Source organism: Aphelocoma coerulescens, chromosome 3, assembly GCF_041296385.1.
Source record: "Aphelocoma coerulescens isolate FSJ_1873_10779 chromosome 3, UR_Acoe_1.0, whole genome shotgun sequence".
Taxonomy (NCBI): Eukaryota; Metazoa; Chordata; class Aves; order Passeriformes; family Corvidae; genus Aphelocoma; species Aphelocoma coerulescens.
In genome coordinates this window covers 120630495-120651893 of record NC_091016.1, presented here as the reverse complement: position 1 = coordinate 120651893, position 21399 = coordinate 120630495, and the positions used below count along the sequence as shown (strand labels likewise).

Genomic DNA, 21399 nt, shown 5'->3' with positions numbered 1-21399 from the left:
GGTCTGGTGCTAACTAAATCCACAGATAGATTACACGCCACTGAAATAAACACTTCCAGATGCTGGCATACAAAAACCTTTTACAGAAAGAAATGTTTTCTTTCATAAATCTGAAAGGAGGAACCTTGGGATGGGGGTTGGGAGAGAAGGGAGCAAGATTTCCAAACTGAGATTTGACTTCCTACTGGTTTTATAGAATAATAACTCATCTTTTTCAAACACACAGTGTTAACACTGTAGAATTACAAATAACTACAGACAACAGCTTGAAGTATAGACAAAGACATCACAAGTATGTAACTGTTTAATGAAATAAAATGCCTTTTTTTGCTTTTAAAATGAGAAGCACGAAAATGTCGATTTGACTTTTTCTATATCAGAAACTGAATGTGTAACAGAAGAGAAAGTTTTCAAATGCCTTTTGACATAAACACATACATTTCATTTTTGAGATGTGATTAAGAATGAAATCCTGACTTTTCAAAATCAGTATCAATTGATTCTGAATATCAATATAGGCAGTCTGTATTTTACAGGACTCTAAGTATCAGAGATTTTTTATTTGGTTTCCATGTAACTAATTTCTTTAGGAAACAGCATTCAGAACTTTTTATCATTCAAGTGCTTTAGAAAAATTTAGCTGTACTGTACCCACATTGTGTCTATTGAAGCAATTATTGAAGATTATGTTCCAGAACTTCTTCTCACTACTACTTTGATCTGAAACATGCAAAAAGAAATTCCTTTAAGTTAAGAGGACTAATTTGCAGACCAAATCCTCAGGGTGACAATTCCAGGTTGTAGAGTCTCCTCTGGAGATACTCAAAAGCCACATGGACACGGCCCTGTGCTCTGTGCTCTGGTGGACCCTGCTTGAGCAGGGAGCTTGGACCAGATGACCTCCAGTGGCCCCATCCAAATGACCCATTCTGTGACTCTGTGAACTGTGAAGCTGAACTTTTCTTGAAGTTTAAGGCACCTAAACCAAACTTGCTTTCCAAAATATCCTCTTCCACAAATATCATACTGCCTCACTATTCTTTGAATTTTAAAAGTTTCCCTCTCTTCTTTCTATCCCCTGAATCTGCTGGTTTAGTCTCTCATAAGCTTCGCTCTGCCAGGTCTTCATACTATTCCACAGATTTTGTTTTCTAGGGGAAATTAATAGAGTCAACAGCATATTTATTATATTGACATTATTAAAGATCTGTGATGAACCTCAGTGTTTTTCACCACAGAAATTTATTTAAGCATTTGCATAAAAGCTGAGCTCAGTCAGGATCAAGAACAAGCACTTTAAAAACATCAGAAATAAAAGACCTTGACTAATATATAATTTGATTGTGAAACTATGATTACTCCGTACATGTAACTTACTGAAGTCCACATGGGCTACTTGCATTTATTATTTAAGATCCTCTAAGAGTATAGGCAGAGCTCTATATGGCCCAAATAATCCAAGTCTCTGCCAAATCACATTCCCTGGTTGTTACATGTTCTTTGTGCAGGGAATGTCACAAGCAGTATTATAAACACAGGTTTGTAAATATTCATTGTTTTATGCTGCATAGGCACTTTTATGAGACTGAAATATTTAACAAGAGAAGGTTTAGACTAGCAAGCCTTTTCATACTGAAATGCCTGGGAGGCTGAAGGAACATTCTCCCCAAAACATAAATACCGAAAGAAATGTTGCTTATACCCCTGTTCATTCAATACACCCCATTTACACATGCACAGGCTGCTGAATAATGGTCACTGTCTGCCACGAGCCTGTGCAGGATTACAATTTACATTTGTGAACTCAGGTTCTCTTAACCAAACATCTAAAGCATTTCATTTCAGAGCTGGCATAAACTAAAGACGAAGAATCTGCTTTGGAAACATTTCCTTGTTTTCACCTGTGGTCTTCCACTGTTGTAGTTGACCACTTTGCTTTTCATTTCAGGGAAAAGGATCTCAGCTGTCCTTTTTGCTAAAGCTGTTCTCGTAGTCACAAGTACTACTTAAAAACTGTTCATGCACCACTAACAACTGCTCCTATCAAGATTTCAGGTAAGCACTGTATCTTGCTCACACAATAAATACTCTTAAAGAATTATTTGTTACCCCAACTGTCTGAAATACAATCAATTCCAATAACTTAAAATAATTTCTCCAAAGACATTGTGCTTGTATTTATCAAGAAATATCCAACTGACATTTTTGTGAACACTTTGGAATAATAAATACTATTATTTGGAAAAAATATTACGATTATTCTTACAGGCCCAGTCAAGACTGGGTATCATTTTCACTATGCACTTCCTTAACTTAAATGCACACAGAAATAGACACAGGTACAGCACATGAAATTGCATTATCCTATATGATGGAGAGTTCCATACTTCCCATTCCCATCTTGCAAAATTACATGGCGCTATTGTTTAATATTTCTCTGATTTTTGAAAGTCTAGACCATGCTTTAAAGTAGGAAACACTGAGCACCATCCAATACTATTAATAGAAAATATTTGGACAAAACATATGTCTAAACTACCTTAGACATGATACAATGCAGAAGAATCCAGAGTACACTTGTTGCTTTCCATTGTGGCTTGCACTTGGAGACAAAACCTAAATGCTCTAATTATGTTAGTCATTTTGACATAGCTATTAAGGTCAAAATAAATGCAAACGGATCATTTTCACTGGTTTAATGTTAGTTCTCATTTACCATATGATTATAAAACTTTTAAAGTGTTGTTTCCGTCCAAACCAACATCCATCAAATGCTGCTAAAGAATAAATTTTATAGCTTAACTCTTTTTCCAAAACCAACTCCTTAGAAACACTTATCACCAAATCAGAAGGGAGTGACAATCATGATGAAACAGCAAAAAAGGGAAAGATGTGAAAAAAAGCACTGTTCGTGCTTTACAAACACATATTTACTATCTTAAGAAAACAAAAGTATATGTATTTTCTTAAAAATAAAATTCTCCTATATTTTTTTTTTACACAGAAATTAAGTCTAAATTCTCTGTATGTGACTGAGGTATTCAGTAGCATGAAGCTTTTCACTCCTCAACTCTGTCTTTTTAAAAAAGTGGTTTTCCATAAGAACTGCTGGGATGCAATGGGCAGCTGTCTTTCCACATCACCCATCCTTGTGTAGCACAACACAACTGTTAAATTTCATTTTTCCAGCTAGAAAACCCATCCCCTGGTGATTTGGATTCAGATATGAACTTTCTGAACGCAGCAGGCCCTTGACAGCTGCCAGTCTGTTGGTTATTACACTGATCCATAAAAATAGCCCTTTTAGTTGCTTCAAAGAGTTCAGGGAAGGGTTTCGATCCTTCTGAGACAATTTCCCCTCAGACACTGCAGAGCAGCTCAGACTTCTGATGTTATACCAAGGTTTTGCACTGCCTACATAGGCTGTGTCACACAGTTTGTGCTGCTGAGATCTGAGGAAATGGCTATGCCTGATTACATAAAATCTGCAGTAGTTCTGTTAATCCATTTTCTCAGGTTTGGTTACACACATGCCACCAGACCTGGCCACCATTAAATTCTATTTGTTGTGGAAGTCTATATTAATGTAGATTGCAGAGGGTACTCAGTGCTCCATCCACATTTGTGCCAAATTAAGACACAGAGGTCCTGGTTGATGCATGGACAGTCGTCATCGCCAGGTCCCTCCCCAAAACTGACAATGAGGGCACTCACAGGGGAAAGGACCTAAATGCAGACTGCAATACCTCTCAAAATACTTTTCCTGAACTTTCTCATTAAAAGCAGAATTGTATTACAGCTCTACAACATCTGTAGGCATCCAGAAGCTGACCCAAGATTCCCTCTTATTCTTGGCTTGTTCAGGGGGAACAAGATCTGCTTCTCTCATCAACCACGTTGACTGTAGGTAATGTTAACAAATTAAATTGTTCAGTTGCACTGTTTGGGAAGTTCACGAGAGTGGAGGACATAAAAACCCCCCAACCCAAACCAGAGTATTTTATTATACCTTGTGGTTGAAGAAAAAATTTGAACTTTGGTTAATAATTGGTCAAACCACTTTTAGTGAGGGTCAGGGAAGGAAGAGTCACCTTTCTGCAGCTATTTATGTGAGCTCTTTACTTTTTTAAAATAAGGTTAAATACATTCTCTGCTTTCAGAAGCTATTTCCATATTCTTAGCTACAACTCTTAGCAAACTTCTGCTAAAGACATTTTTTGTTTGGGACTGGAAATGCTATCCAACACTACATGATATTAATCTAGCATTTTTGAGTGGCAGAAAAGAAAGGTAAAGTAAAGTAAAGACAATTCATTGCAATTGTGTATTGACTATCATTAATAAATCAAACTTCACTGCCATCTATAAAAGCACTGATTAGTTTTGGCACTAGGAAAATTTTAACTTCACATACATATTTTCTCTTATTTTCTCTTGTTCCTTGCTTCTGAAATACCACTATTTCCTTTATATTTATGGCCGTCATATACTTCTGTACCACTTTTATGTAGATGAATTAATCCAAATTCAGAATAAATTTCCTTTCCTAAAATCTCTCAGAAACCAGAAAATTTCTTCCTGATTTTTAGGAGCTGAGATCCTGTTTGGTGGATTTTGTTTGGTTTTTCCTATAATGATTTCTTTGACACTTATTATTTTCTAAATGCAGATATTCTGAGGTAAGCAGGATTTATGCCACGCAGAACAGCAGATGAGAAGAAACTGACCCCAATTTATGACACTGGAGAGGGACTGCTTTCACATTTTCATCAGCTGAGAAAATTAAATAAAGAATTTGCTTGGCTGCTCTGAACAATGGGTTTGCAATTTGCATAGAAAAAATGATGGCAAAACCTCAGAACCCATCAGTGTTTTACCACAAGCTCAGTTCTATTACATTTCAGTGGAGGTTCAAAGTTGTCTAAAAAAACCATTCTCTTCTTTCCCCAACCATAAATGTGTCACTTGAGAGTTCAACTTCCAATAGGAGCAGTATCTGACACACAACTAATTTTAGAATATAAAGTGCTCTTCACCATATTGGAATACATATAATTTAAAATAACTGTAAACCTAAACTTTGGAAAAACAGAAAATTCAAGCACTAACAAAAAAGCATAATTTGTAATTGAAAGAAAATAATATTTTAAAGGAAAAAAAACGGTTTTTTTGTCTTTCCAAAAAGAGACAGAAATTACTAAGTTTTATTTCCCAAGAGAATTATGCCACTTTTATAAAGAAAATTACAGTCACCACAAATTGCTCTCAACAATTCCAAAGCTTCTTCATTTGACCACTTGAAAATCAGAGTTCTTTAAGATTATAAATATAACTTTTTATAACTCTGTTATTACGTACTGTGAATGGGGAAAGGGGGCCAATCTTGTGGCCGTAGCGTCGAATGGCCTCTCTGATGTGGCTGGGCTGGATGGCATCACTTTGAGCCTCCATCCCACAGGCTGCAGTGCTCTGCAACAGAAAAACACATAAATTGTTACTAAATCAAAAACACACAACAGACCTACAGTGCATAAAGTATGAAAATAAACCTTTATAAAATGGACCTTTTTTTTTTTCCTGAGGATACACATCATTGCTGCCACACACTACATCAGAGAAAAAAAGCTATTAATAAATTAAAGAGGACTTTTACATGAACTTTGCTCAAGAGACCCAAAGAACACCATGTTAGTCCTCTTAAATATTTCACCTAGTGCTGCTCTATGTTGCAATTGAAAAGAGAAGAAAATTTTCAAACTAAAATGAAAGGGTCATATAAGTCATACTGCAATAACCACAGAAACTATCTTTAAAACATTTCAGGCTCTTACTATGATGTCAAGGGGTGGGAAAAATATTGAACAAGCACCCGAAGTGGAAAGCAATTTGACACCAAAATCACCAATGAGTAATATCAAATTGAAATTTGAAGCTGAAACATGTGACATAACGGTGTTAGAAGGATGCAAAAAAAAAAAAAAAAATTACCTCAAGCTGGAAAGTTTTAAAATTTCAAATGACTTTTTGGATTATGGACCCTAAATGGGTAAAAATAAGAATTCGCTGCTAGTGGCACACTGATTGTACAATAATTTTCCAGGGATTTAAAAAGAAAAAGTTACTCTTTGCTCCTTGCTAGCCAACCTGGAATGTTGGTTTAGGCTCCACCTAGACACACCTAGACACAGCTGCTTGCCAGAATTCAGATGACTTATCTAATGATGGCTGCTTGGCAATAAATGCATGAAAATTGTATTAGTGACTGCACTGAGAAGGACAAAAAACTTTAATTATACACTGAAGTTTAATGTACACACATACACAGCCCCCTCATACATTCACATCATATCCTAATGCTCTCAAACTTGGGATATTTTTTACAAAATGTTTTATTTTCAAGAGCGCTGAGTCCACTGGAGCCTATGAGTACACACAGAATTATTCATAACATGATGGCAGATTTTTCCTCTGCTGATTGACATCAATAAAGGGAATATGAAACTCGAATATTTTCTGCTGGACTGGGCCTTCATGGCCTAAAAATAGTATTTTTCACCAAGTTGTTTGTCTCAGTGCCTCAGTTTTATATAGTAGATACCTAAGCAAATTGAATAAGTCATAATAATATCTCATTAAAACACCACACTTTTTGGAATATAATTATTTTCAAGGGCATTTATTCAAACACTAAGAACTTAAAATAAACTCACAGCACCAGTAAAATATAATGTATCAAAAACTACATCTCCAGCTAAATTTCTGTTCCTAGGAATTCTAATGAAAATCAGCCACAGGAACAAAATATAATCAAATATAACGTAAAAAAAAAGAAGAGGGAAAAGCAGAAGTCTTTCCAGGATTTACTAAAAGCTTTCTAACCAGAGTATAAGAAGGACCGGAGGAAGTTGAACACTTCAGGACTTATGACACCAGAAGAAGAAAATACATCTTTTTCTACCTTATCATTGTAGAAATCACTGGTTTTACCCTGAAAAGTGAGTATTTTTTAATAACAAAGCACATGATAAAATCCCAAGTCACTCCATTGCTTTTCAGCAAAATGAGCACTGCCATCACATTTCTTCAAAACAGCCCCAAGTGACCAGCACAGGCCTTCCTATCCAGTTTATTTAATCACACTGATTTCTCTTGTGGGTTTTAGGTACATATATCCCTCTCAGATAGAACACCAAGACGCTGCAACAGCAAACAAGAATTGTATCATTTATATTTCGCACTCTGAATATGACACATCCCTGTTTTATGCAGTTAACAAATATTTAGCTTGAATGGAACCAACTAGTATAAAAATAAAGCAAGTCAGGCAAAGTTGTTAAAGGCAAGGGCTGCAGCCACCTATGGTTGCTGGGATCAGGAGAATCACAAGCACCTCTTTGCCTATTTTGCTTATGTTTTGCCCCTTATAACCTGTGCTTGCTGCCCCTGTCAGAGAAGGGGATGATGATTTTGGGTGGTGGCTATTGCTGTGCCTGTAGAGGAGCAAGTTATCTTAGAAGGAGTTGTCACTTTAACAAAATTCAGTTTGCAGACATTATTTGGAAAATTTTGCCTAATTCTGATAGAAAAAAATACCAAACCACATATTTGGTCCTACAATAAAAATGGCCATTAATATATGATATAGGTTAAAATGAATATTTAAGATGAGACACATTATTTACTGTGAGGGTGGGGAGGCCCTGGCACAGGCTGCCCAGAGAAGCTGTGGCTGCCCCATCCCTGAAAATGTCCAAGGCCAGCTTGGATGGGGCTTGGAGCAACCTGGGATAGTGGAAGGTGTCCCTGCCCAGGGCAGGGGGTTGGAACAAGATGATCTTTAAGGTCCCTCCCAGCCCAAATCATTCTGTGATTCTATGATGATTTCCTGAGGATGTTGTTTTAGTTTCTTTCTTTATCCATTTTTTTTTCCCTCCAGGATTGTGCCCCAAATACCTTTTTTCTTTTCCTTTGTTTGGATTTAGTGGAGTCTTGTCCAATTCCACTGTTCCCCAAGGCTCCTGAGGCGGTTTTGCCAAGGTGTTGCTGCCCTGCTGATGCTGGGGGGGTGGGTGTAGGGGGTGGTGTGTTCTCAGGGGAGTCAAGACTGGTCTTCACACCCGTAGATTGCCCTAAGAGATGTGGCTGTAAAAGCAAGATGTCAAATAGCCATAATATAATCAAATCACAAATAAACCCCACCCCAATTATTTCCTTCTCAGATTTCCTGTTGGAAGAGATGCAACACAGAATTTGGTTTTCTCATTCTAGAAGTTACTATAATACCTGCACAATATCAATGCATGCAACACAGCACTTAGTGCACTTGCCCCTTTTGAAAGCTTTAATTTCCAAATCTGCAATACAGCCTTGAATACAGAGAGAAGGAATTTTCACCCAAGAAAAGAGGATTTTTATTTAATTCTAAAGATGCTGCTAAGAATTTAACATCCAGAACTATAATTTAATGTCTTTCTATCTAAATACATAATTTCAAAGTTCATAAACTCCATAACAGAAGTCTGTATCAATACCATAGTCAATAATGTCTACTTTGGAAGAAAATACATGTCAAAGCAAAACATAAAATGCATTAATATGTGAAAAAGCAAGGTTTACCTCAGTAGAGTTGTGGTACTGTATGAAGGTGGCAGATATGGCATGACTGAATGGGTCACCAGCTTTGGGAGCCATGTCCTGTTTAACCAAAAGAGCCAAGTCCACCAGCTGGAGGGGTAAAACAGGTGGGGTTACTGACATGGTACTAAAAATGTCATTGTAATAATGGGAGAGTGAGGGTTGTGGGTTGAGGCAGAATATTCTTAGTGTTTCTCAGATAAAATAAAATTAATCACACATTACAACCTCAAGAACCTTTCTTTTCCACTTCTGTAAATACATGGAGCAATCTATCTACCCAAGAGGTCTTGGCTTGGCACTAAGGTAACATTTTGTTTTCCAGGAAATCCTTCTTTCTAATCCAGTTGTGCAATGGGATTGAATGAGCCTCACTGCACTGCCAAAGGTCACATAGCAAAGTGTGTGGTTTCAGCTTGGACTTGAGAAAGGTTCGTGCTGGACTCCCCCTCTCTTCTGCAGTCATTATAAAACATTTCTATTTGTGTATGAGATGGATGAACACAGTACAGAACACATCTATCACACAGCAAACTGAAAGGCAGACTGGATTTTTGAGCTGGTCTAGCAGAAGGTGTCCCTGCCCACGTCTGGGGGCTGGAACTGGAGGAACCTTAAGGTCCCTTCCAACTCAAACCACTCTGACTCCATGAATCCAGTTAGCTTGGAGAGCTGAATGAGTGACTCCAGTTTTGAAGGGCTTTACAACCCAGTCCCCGAGGCTGAAGTACCTCCAAGAGTAATTAATTAATTTTCATCAGAGTTCAATCAGTCCCTTACCTGGGCCACAGTCTCATATGCTAAATATGCCAAAATCTCCATTGCAACTGCATTTGGCTTTATTTCCATACTGCTACAGTCCAACCAGTCACGGAACTTGGATGCTTTCTTTGCTGTCAGTTAAAATCATAAGGGGAAAAGGAAAAGTTAATGACAGATAGGCCAAAATAATCCATATTTTTGGGTTGCAGAAATACTGCAAAAGTGAACCAATTAATGTGAGTGTGATTTCATTGGCCAAAGAAGGAATGACCAAAATGGAACCAGTGGGAAAAGACTGTTATTTCATACATTTTGGAGACACGTAAGTACATGGAATAAATAGAAAAAACACAAGTTAATCAACGATACAGGAGATTACAGAATAAGGAAGGGTCAACCTCAGAGGAGTGTGGACAGGACAAACCTGGCTTAGAATATATTACTGTAAAATAAATAAAATTATTTCATCACATCTTTGATGAATGAGAAAAAACACTAAAAGAAATCAACACAAATATGAGTCCAGATAAAATTGATATAATTGTATTAACAACAGCAAAAACAAATGAAGGACAGAAGAACTTGGAAGTCCTGGTGTTAACCTTACAGGGGTGAAGTGCTTACAAGTGAGCCAAAATTATTTGTAGAACAGTGTTTTTTAAGTGTGCTTTGGATATAAAGAAATAAGGAGAGATGAATAGTCAACATTCATACAAGAACTTCACACTGGTAATGGGTGAGATCGGTTCAGAAAAAGGGCAGACAAAAATATGGGACAATGAAATGTAATATTTCCTTAGAGAGTAAAAGGAGGGAAAAGAGGATGATCTTACTTAGATCAGTGGTGGACAAGATGATCACAGAAGTCTGTGGACAGAAAGGAGCTCTTAAGGCTCTTAATGAGGGCTGTTTGTGAGACAGAACAACCAAAATGAAGTGAACACAAGGTGGAAAAATCATCTGAAATAAACAGATGCAACTCCTTCAAAAAGAGTTTTCAATCAAGATTAAAAAGCTACAGACAAGTCAGGTGTTCAACAGAAAAGAGGTCAAAATAATGGTTATTTTTATTTACGAGGGAATGAGAAGGCTACATTGCATCACTAAAGAAAGAAAAAGAAACAAACAAAAGGACCAAGAGAAGTATGAGAAGTGTGACCGTCACAAAATGATCACAAAATGTTCCCTAGAATTTAAATTTGCAATTCTGTAGTACTTGATCCTTTGAGGGACCTTTTCTATTGCCTGTCTTTAAAAGTGCAGAAATATCTGGAGCTGTGATTATTAATACATATATATATTAGAACAGGTTTCTTGGAGTCCCTTCCAGGTTTATTCTCTTGTGACATAGTTTTTATGGGCTTATATTACAGTAATATACTTCTTCAAACACAGTAATACAATCATTTCTTACTGAAATAAATAAGTAAAAAATAGCCTAGTGTTAGTTTTGAACAAATGTTCTGCATGGCCTTTAGTAGGTTCTGTCTAATTGAGCTCATTTTGTGCAATTGAATTTGTGCCCAAGTCTCTCTTGGTACTATTTTATAACCACTGTAATTCTCTTATTCTTTAATGACATTAAATGTCAGTGAAAAAGAACCATATAGACATGGTCATTTAAAAACACTGTGAAAATAGCACTGAGATATTTTTATAGATCACAATCTCCTGGTCAGCAACATTCAATTTTATTTTGCAAATTTGAGATTTTTATTTGTTCTGTCTCCAGATGGCAATTTTGGGGTTTTAAAAATGACTTTATCACAAACCTCTCATTTCCTGAAGTCACCCTAATCTGAAGTATCATTTTCTAATGGCTCACAGATGTGTGAGGCCAAATTATAACTAAACATAAAAAACATATTGAATTAGGAAAAGAAATGCTTACAAAACATGTTTTCCTACATTTGCTGACATTTGCTGATGGAGAACAGTATCTCAAATGTGCCATTTATTTGCCATAAATGAGTCACTGTTTCTTTGAATTTAAAAGGAAGAACAAGATAAGGTCTCTCCTTTAAAGACACCACTGTGTTCAAGTCTGTGTTGTAGAATCATGTGCTGTTTTGTCATGATTTTTACTGGCTCCTTCACCTCCCTTTCTCTGACATTTGACCTAAAACCTTAGTCATCACTTAACCGCTTCTGTAATGATGTTTTGCTACATGATCAAGCCCATTAATTTACAGCTCATTATAGTCGTGGCCCACAAGTACTTCTAGTAAGTTGGTTTTCAGTGCTAGTAAAGCCCTAATTCTGTCATCATGTTATTAGTGTTGGAATGGCGTATACTGATGAACTTGGCTAATGGTGAATAAATTCCACAGCAGGAGCTTACAGCTTAAAATAGAAAAGACTCTTTAGTAAGTTCTTTGTGTCTCTGCGGATCGGGAAATAGAAGCAAAACTTGCTGCTCTTCTCTAATTTTAGATGAATTCCAGAAAACCTGCAGCCATGAAACTTTGCTAGTGTGCCGACTTTAGCAGCACCACAACAGACTTTGGGCAAGTGTGGTTTTAATCCATTAACTCCTCACTAGTTCTATCTTTGCAGTCATCCCCACCAGCTCAGCATTTGAGCACAGAGAAAGCTTGGTAAATAGTCAAATAAAATACTCTGCCTGATGGCCTGAAACTGTGCTAAATTAACTGTTCCCAGGAATTACATAGACAAAGAATTTAAAGTTTTATTATTGCAAACAAAAATGAAACAAAAGTGCTTTCAAAAAATATGAGGTTCTGGTGTGCTCTCTATTACATGAAATAATAATCAAACATCTTAATACAGTGCAGCCATTATAATACTTACAAAAACTCAATTGCCGACTTTCACAGAATTCTGCATACTGGACCGAGTCCATGGTTCGTGTTTGTCTTTCTGCTCTCTGACAAAAGAGTAAAAGTACATGATGTACCTTATTCCAACAAGACTGCATTCCACAACAGAAATTATAGCACCAAAGCGCCCTCGCCACAACCTTGAAGCAACCCTCCCAAATTAAACATGCATTGAACAAGTCAAGATGCAGAAATATAAACCACAGATGGGTTATTAGTCTTGTGACTTAAATTTCCCAGAGGAGAGTGTCAATTCCTATTTTCCAAACCTGCCTGCACGTTGCTCACCCAGCCCAGTGATGAGGGCTGAGAGGAGAGAGGTGCTGAGCACTGCTGCTCTGACCAAGGTGCACGTTTAAACTGAAGCACATGAGTATTGTGCCTGTGTGTTTATAGATGACCAGACAAGCCAAATGTTCTCTTGGACTGAGGCCAACACATTCTGCACCAAGCAGAACTGAACCTGTGTGCTTCTAAACTGTGAATTAATAAACTCCATCCCACTGATGTGTCAGACAGAGAGAGGCATTGAAGTGCCCCTTCTCACACTCAATACACAGTAATAAGTAAGTGGTACATCTGTCTGTTTCTTTGTTTTTTTCACTGTTAACTTATGCTTGCACTTTTATACTTCTGAACACCTCAGTAAAAGAAAGGAAATTAGATTGTATTAGAGCTTGTGGGAGAAAAAATATCTTCAAATGTTCACTACTGCATTTAAGAATATATTTCACATGGAGTCCAGAGCAAATCTCAAAAGAGACAAGTTATGAAACCACAAACACTATGCACACCCTCCCCTCCACATAGACAGGATGCTGTAATTGAATCATGATTGAAGCAGCACTGAAGTCCATGGTTAGGTCTGAGCAGGTGCTTGAGTTCTGTTTACTTCAGCAGAGCAGGGGTGATTTTCACAAGGTAAAGATATGGTCTCCACAAGATACTAAATCCTTCACATAACAGAGGCAGGAAGCAGTAGTCAGATTAAAAAGAATGATTGTCCCTGTCAGAAGCAGACAGCTTAGTCCAATCTCTCAATCAAGCAGATTGTTCTAAACAACAAGGAAAGGAACATAAGTGTCTTCCAAACTGTAATCCAATGAATAAATCATCACACCTGAACTATCACTACAGCTACAAAGGGGTGTCAGGAGTGGCTGATGGCACTGAGACCGTGCTTGTGCACTGAGTCCGTGCAGCTCAAGAAACCATCCACAAAGAATGTAAAGCACAGGTGTGCTCACACCGAGGACAAAAAACAAGGGGAAAAACCACACACACAGACACAAATTTTGCTCTAACGCCCTGAACAATTTTACATCTGATGAAATCAAAAAGGCAGAGTTCTTCAATCTGATTTAATAGAAGACAAAAGGGCTATTGGTAAGTATATTTGGAGACATATATATATGTCTCTATGCTATACAACTTGCATTTAGCCTTATCAGCTCTCAAATCGGGGGAAAAGAAATTAAATAAAACTAGTACTTCAAATTCACAGTTTCTTCCTCTATTCTCTGCCTTTTAGGTTACTCTCCTACAGCCATCCAACCCATCACTTATGAGATCTGGTTCACAGTCAATATGTTCCAATTAGCTGTAAACTAAACCACAAAGTAACCAGGAACACACGTGGGTAGTCCTTTCTTTTCTTATCTACCCAGTCAATCACTTCCACTGTATTTGGACCTTTAGTCACCACACTAGAAACAGTTCTACTCAGGCATTTTCCAGTTCTCCCATGCATGGTTCTGGCAACCTGACTACATTTTGGGAAGGTGCCATTTCATATTAGTAAAAAATATCAGTTAATCCATTCCAATAAGATGTTAAGTCGAGATTGAATTTGTATTTCTTTACAAAGAGTTTTCACAGTCCATGCTGTAACTCCAACCCATTACAGAACTCAACTTTGCCCCTGAATTAATTCGGCTATACTTTTGAAAAACTGAAGGCATCACAGAGATAATCCAATCAGAACTTCTGCATAGCACAGGACACTTCTCATGTAATACATCCTAAAACCAGCAGTCCTAAAATTCCTTGTGTAATTTTACTTTATGCTTTATAAAAGCCTCTAATTTGGGGTTTAATTTTTATATTTAAGAGAGAACTGCTTCAAATAATTTTAAAAGCTGGGTTTTTTTTCAATATGGTATAAATTCTATAAATTTATAGATTATAGGATGGTATAAATCCTATTTTTTTCCTGTTGCCACCGATATGTTAAGCCATTGGCTATTATCCTTCACATCCAGCCATCGCAGGGATTTAAAAGCCCTTGAAACAACAAGGAAGGCATAGAGAAACAAAATGGTAATGTGAGAAATTATGCTTCAAAGTACTATCTGAGATGATAAAAAAACCCCAACATGTAGAAATTTGACAAGGATACTTTAACTTTTACAGGAATCCCACAATGTAATATGGGAATTGCAAAACCAGATTAATCCCAAAAGCAGTTATGTTAAATTAAATGATTTAGCAATGGCTACTCTCAGCAAATAAACTACAAAGCTCTGATAATGTAGACTGTCAAAGGCTACAAGCTTCATTGTAAGTATTACAAGTTTCTTTATAAGTGAAAGAGTCAAACATTTATTAAAAGAAAGGTGCTGCTGAGGGATTTTTCCAATAGGGACTTTATTTCTGTCTACAAATTGTCTACAGTAGTTGTCTAAACACTGCATTTAATGTTATTCTTATATACTAAGGAAATACTTTCAATTGATTTCTTTCTGTACAAGTATTTTTATTTAGCAAAATTACCAAAATATATGTGAAATATAATTGCTTTTTTCCTTCAATTCTCTCTTTAAAATAATTCTTTTTTAAAGGTGGATTCCAGTGTGGTGCTCTAAACCACCACCAAATAAAATAATGTTTGTCATAAATAACAGGACTATACTTTTTCCTAACTCATTTTAACAAAAGAACCCACACATCATGCATGCAACCTCACAGTCTGAAGGATAAGGACAGACATTCCTTCAGTCCTACCAGTTTTAGAATAGTCCATAAATAACCAGCAAATGCAGGAGAAATGAACAAATGGGTGGCACAGCTGGCTCATCTTTAAGGAAACACCAACCCAAACACAATATCAGATCATCTTTTTCCTCTTCACTTCTCAAGATCACAAACAGTATTTTTTTTTTCTCTTACACCATCCCTGCTTTGAAAAAATGTAATGTTCCCTTACCTTTGCACTCCTAAGGTATATTTTATAAACTCAAAATGAATCAATTACACATGATAAAAAGAGGACAGAAAGAGTGAGCACATTACTGTGAACACAGCATGACTTCAGACCAAAAGAGTTTAAAGAAAATGGGATTGAGTGTTGGAGAAGTCACAGAAATTTTGTTAAAATAATTTTATCTGTAGGTCTAAAGGAGATCTACTTATTCTTTTTCACAGCGTTGTTTTTTTTTTCCTCTCAACTATTTTTTTTGAAAACAAGAAATTATGCAGGATGTTTAAACTAAGAAACAACTTCAACTTTACACACGTGAAATTTTCCAAATTTTGTTGTTGGAGGGAGAAGCAAGTCACTCCAACATGACAGAAGTCCTCTTTCATCAGAATAAATGCTACTTTGCTGGGAATCTTTCTGACATGAAGAAGAAATAGTGAAACCCCTAATGAAACTCCAGCCTGAAGCAACTTCAGCTTGAAAGCAAATACAACAAATGGCAGCAATGACACTGCTCAGCTGGTTTATCAAAAGAATTAAAAGTAGATAGTTTTTACTCCCTCTCTAGTAGTACTAGTCACTCTAAGCAGTTAAGAAGCTGAGTTATGTGCTGTACAGCAGAGTTAAAATACTTTGCATGCTTTCCTTGGAACATGCTGAAGGATGCAGTAGATAGGACCTGGCACAGTAAACGTCTGCTTAGTCTTCCAAAAATGTGTTGCATTATATCTTTCTTTCAGCATAAAGAACTAAATAGGGAAAGGAAAGAAAAAGGTAAAGAGTTGCACATTGTCACCTGCCATCCAGGATGAAAAATAATCTTATTTTTATTCCATTTTGAAGCTTTCACACTTGACATACAAAGCTCTTTGTGTGGGGGGAAGAAGGCAGCAGGCCAAACGCTAACTTGCTCACCGACTGCTCCGTGTTTGGAGGAAATGTGCCGAGGAGCTGCTAAGCTGGAACATTTGAAAAACGTATGTGGCACAGCTGGACACCCCTGTGCTTGGCAACAATGTTGGGATGAAGGTGCTGGCTTCCCAAACCGCTCACATATTCATCTTGTGGTGTGATTTCCTGATTCCCTCTGCTCAAGAACTCTCACTGTGGGCCTATCATGGCTTCAAAGGAGCCAGTTGGCTACCCCAGGGAAAACCAGAGCTGCCTTGCAAGGGCTGATATCGCCAGCACAGAATGCTAAATAATTTATTTTTTATTTAGAGAATGGCAGGGGACTGTGTGCTGTGCCTGACAGCTCTGGGATGGGAGGACACAAAACTGCAGGGTGGTCAAGGCCCAAATTGTAGGGCGGTTGTAGGGCAATGGAGATGCTCAGAGGCCTGGAGCACATTTCCTATGGAGCCTGGCTGGGAGAGCTGGGGGTGTTCCAGAGAAGACCCCCAGAGAAGAGAAGGCTCCAGGGACTCCTTAGAGGCCCTTCAACTGCCCAAAGGGGCGCCAGGAGAGCTGGAGAGGGACTTTGGATGAGGGATGAAGTGACAGCACAAGGGGGAATGGGTTCACACTGGCAGAGTGAAGGGTTAGATGGGATATTGGGAAGAAATTCCTCCCTGTGAGGGTGATGAGGCCATGTCACAGGTTTCCTAGAGTTGTGGCTGCCCCATCCCTGGAAGTGTCCAAAGCCAGGTTGGACAGGGCTTGGAGCAACCTGGGATGGTGGAAGGTGTCCCTGCCCATGGCAGGGTGTTGGAATGAGATGATATTTTAAGGTCCCTTCCAAGTCAAAACATTCTGTGATTTTGTGAAAAATTACCTCAATTAAAAAAAAATAAAACCTGAGAAATCAAGAACAAGGTAGCTCAATACTGAAGTGTTTACCAAATATGCTGAAAATACATTTTTAGTCTTCTGAATATTGACATTATCTGAGGATTATCACTATCTGAAGACTTCTGTTACATAGAGGAAACAGGCATTTACTGTTCTGAGAATCCCTTGAATTGGTAAGCAAAGAAAAAAAAAAGGGGGGGGGGGGTGAAGAGTAAGCATTTTCAAAGTTTAAGCTTACTCAGAGTTTTATACAGAAAATAAAAATGCCACTCTGGGAAAGATCAATAGGTTTTGTAAAGTAATACTTGATTTGGCTATAAAGTACACACATTCAGGGGATTTTTTTACCAACCTCTTATAGAACATACCATACACTCTACAGCAGCCATTAAGCTGAACAAATCTGCATAGCAAACTTGGGGCCTTTGATGTAATAAAGGCTTTGAATGCTCATGTGATTAGAACAAAGTTCCCAATATTAGAAGAAAAGATGAGGTCTTTTTCTGGTAGACCCAAACTGAACTCAATTTTAATGTATTTTCACAGTAAAAATAGTTTTGCTTTTTTCTTCACAGTATTATTAGCATCATTCCCTGCAATAAACAGAGTTTAAGACCTTAAAACCTTAAAAATCTCAACTGTTACACAGCTTTTAAGGATCGACAACTGTAAATGACAAGAAAAAGAAAGTGAATTATTAAAAGTATTAAATATTAATTAAAATATACTTTAAAAATAAAATTATAATTCTTCATTACAGAATTTCTGTCCAGAGACAAAAGATGGAATTCACTTGAAAAACTGAAGACCTAATTAGTCATCTAAAGTCCTTTTATAGTAAAGAAGACATTAGATACTTTCAGTGAACAACTTCATCCTGAACTCAGTGTTTAAAATGTCAAATGAATGATATCTATGAATTTGTCTGGAGTTCATCAGCTGTAGCCACCAGCAATGGAGCCTGAGGGATGCTGGATTAGGTCTACTCTGCACAGCACAGGCATCCTCAGAAATGCCAAATGAATCCTCCTCTGAGATGAGTGAAGGGTGAGCACCACCACCACCAACAGGGCAACTTCCATTTCAGGGCTAAGCAAGGGCCAAGAGTAAAGAATGACTCAGTAAATTTGGTTCCTGCTCTATCTCCAAGTAATGCAAGAATAAACAAAGGCAGCTTTGTGCCCAGCTGAACGTTAACTCCATTCATCTCCCCGGAACCATGAAACATGTAATCTAGCAAAGTATGTGCAGATAAATAGGGGGAAGGGAGCTGGCAGAACTATTTAAGATTATGTAAAAATTTCAAGGGAATTATGAAGAAAGAAAGCAAATGAAATTGCACAGACAACAACAAAATGAATGGATTAATTCCCAGCAGTCATGATCTCATTGCTTAAGGAATAAATAAAACTGACCTCGTGATAGGGACCCACTGCCCCTGTAATACTTTGCCCTTGAACATATGCAAAATCTACACATACTGTATTTATTTGAACCAGTTCCATATCATATCCAAATTCCTTGTCTAAATTTATTACTGCTAGTCTGAAATGTGGAGCAGGAACCTGGAAACGAAACATTTCCATTTCATGGAATACCTTTGATTTCTACAGGAAAATATTTTTTTTTCTTCTATAATAAGTACCATCATGAATTTTGTAAAACTATGTGTTAAATTTATGGCTATCTTCTATCAGTGCTTTCCAAAAAACATAAAATAATTTTGGATAAACTATGCTACCAAATGAAAAAAGTTATGTGGGATATATTGATATATTAATATATCAAGACTACTGACTTCCTTCACTTTTCTGGTTGAGGACATTGTAGCACTTTCCTGTGGTTTCCATCTGGCTGTACATGAAAAACTTTACATACCATGTTAATATGAGGATACCTTTATATCTTCTGGATAGCATTCCTCTGAAAACTTACCCTGACTCTGTATCCATTTGTTAATGAGGTTCATATAAACAGCTTTAGCACCTCACCAGTAAATCTTGCAGTCATCAAAACAGGGATCACTGCAAGGCATGGGAGACACAGACAAGCAAAGCAGCCCCTTTTGCATATTGAGCTTTATATTTTTTCTCTTAGTGGCAGTCAAAATCAGCCATCACACTCTGTTTTTTAAATATTTATTTTACCTGACATGCTGTTTGGTGTGGCCAGAAACTCAAGGCCAGAAACTCAAGGAATGGCTTTTGCTCCAAGGCTGTTTATGGCCCTGGATGGAGGCTGGCCCAGGCAGTACAGGCACAACACACCTCACACACTTCCTCACCATCCTGGGTGTGGGAGATCCAGTCACGCTCCTACTGATCCAAATGGAATGGCAGGATGTGAAAGGGGGTGTTTCAACCCAAAGTTGACCTGGCAATCAATCCTAGACATACTCAGTTTAAGTGAAACTCAATTCCCAGACATATTCTATCTATTCATCCAGCTACAACATGGCCAGAATAATTCACTCTACAGCCACAATTTCTTAACAAACACATCCACTACAGTTTGTTAAACTGAGCACTAGGGAAGTTTGGGAACAGCTGGGGATCAGCCACCTCACTCACTGGCTTTAACTGGTAAATTCAAATAGGAGAATAAACCTAATTTAAAAAAAAAATCATGGTAAAGCTGACCTGTTAATAGACACCATCAACATATGGTTCTAAAAAGACTTTTGAGAGTTTTGCTAATGTTAAATGAGAAATGAAGGAGGAAGAAGTCCTCAGGAGCATTGCTCTTACGCTATGTTGAAAAGGAAGTGAACCCAAGGTACATACTAGTAAGAAACAATTGTGATGAAATTCATTGTCCTGTAAGGTTAACTCTGTGAATCAGGCCTGCTGACAAATACTGTGAAATGCCCTCCTGAAGCTTCACTTTAAAAAGAGGATCATAAGAAGATTAGGGAAAATTTTGACTGGCAGAAAGAAGAGTAAGTTTCCAACCATATGAACAATACATATTCATTTGAATCCTGTTGTCTTATTTTTAATCATTCTAATTCTGCCTTTTCCCTTCCCTTGAATAAAAAAGACTTGTATCCATTGTCAGTGGAACAGCCAATTCTCACAGTACCTGCCTTTCTTTGGGACAGCACCATCCTGAACAAGAATAATTACCATTCTGTGCAGGAGATTCACAAGCAACATAATGCTACAGGCATATCCATGCAGGCATCCTTGGCAGGTGATGTTCTTTCAGTCAGAAAATGAAAAAGGTTTATAATTAATGGGGGTTTTTTTTCAGTTAGGTTGCTTCTTGAAAAAACTTTTTTAAAATAAGATTAACTTTCAAAATAATGGTAAAACATACACACACAAATTAGAAAGACACTGAATTTTTGCTATATGTACAAGGAATTTGGTGTGCAGCACAGCAATCCACTTCCCAAGTCTAGATTTGGTTTTAAAACTTAGAGATGAAACCCTGACTCTGTAGTGTCCCCTGTAAAACTTCCATTAATATCAATAGCTGTAGTGTGCCACCCTACAAACACCTCCCCCAATTTAAGGTTACACCTACAATACATGAATAAAATAGTTTAGCTCAGTCATTTTCCATGAAAAATCAGAATCTATCAACTTTTATGATGAATTTGTGCAAGTATATTCATTAATGTCTTAAAGGAAAACATTAAAATTAATTAATTAAAACCAAAATACATGGTGCTAAATGCTCATATACGTTCTGTCATTGGCATATGACTGGAGAATGCAAAATTACTCTGATTTATTTTGTCTGGTAGGGTCTGCTGTAACCAGAGAACAATACAGAGTGGTACTCAAAAATGTATTGCTTCCTTAACACCAGAAGCATACAGACATTTCTCAACTTGTGGTATTTACTCCACTGACTCTTAATTCTGTGGTTTCAGCTTTAGTCCTTTGAAAAACCTTTCTAATTTGATAATTGCAAGACATGGAACTCCAGATAAAAATCACATCACAAAATTCAGGGAAGAAGTGAGTCATACACTGAGCTAAAGAGGAAATGCTTCCCTTAGAAAAACAGTGACCAGGGTGCATTGCCTGAGATGTGCAGGTCCCCACTAAAAGGAGAATGTGAAGAGAAATGGACACAAAATTCAGAACTCCTACCTGGGTTCTGCTGCTAATTTGACATCTGAGCAATGCCGAGTGCAAATGAAGGCTGAATTAATAATATTTG

General features: G+C 37.3%; 1 protein-coding gene across 8 annotated transcripts in view; it reads right to left on the bottom strand.

Annotated features, from left to right (window-relative positions):
* Window positions 1–21399, bottom strand: part of SUPT3H (SPT3 homolog, SAGA and STAGA complex component) — a 254792-nt gene that overhangs the window by 43302 nt on the left and 190091 nt on the right. For all 8 annotated transcript variants that reach the window (XM_069011770.1, XM_069011769.1, XM_069011766.1 and 5 more), the window contains 5 exons: window positions 12208–12283; window positions 9415–9527; window positions 8617–8724; window positions 7954–8142; window positions 5359–5469 (listed from right to left, as the gene is read on the bottom strand). In XM_069011770.1, the coding sequence (XP_068867871.1) occupies window positions 5359–5469; window positions 7954–8142; window positions 8617–8724; window positions 9415–9527; window positions 12208–12283 (597 nt within the window). The remainder of the gene's footprint in view (window positions 1–5358; window positions 5470–7953; window positions 8143–8616; window positions 8725–9414; window positions 9528–12207; window positions 12284–21399) is intronic.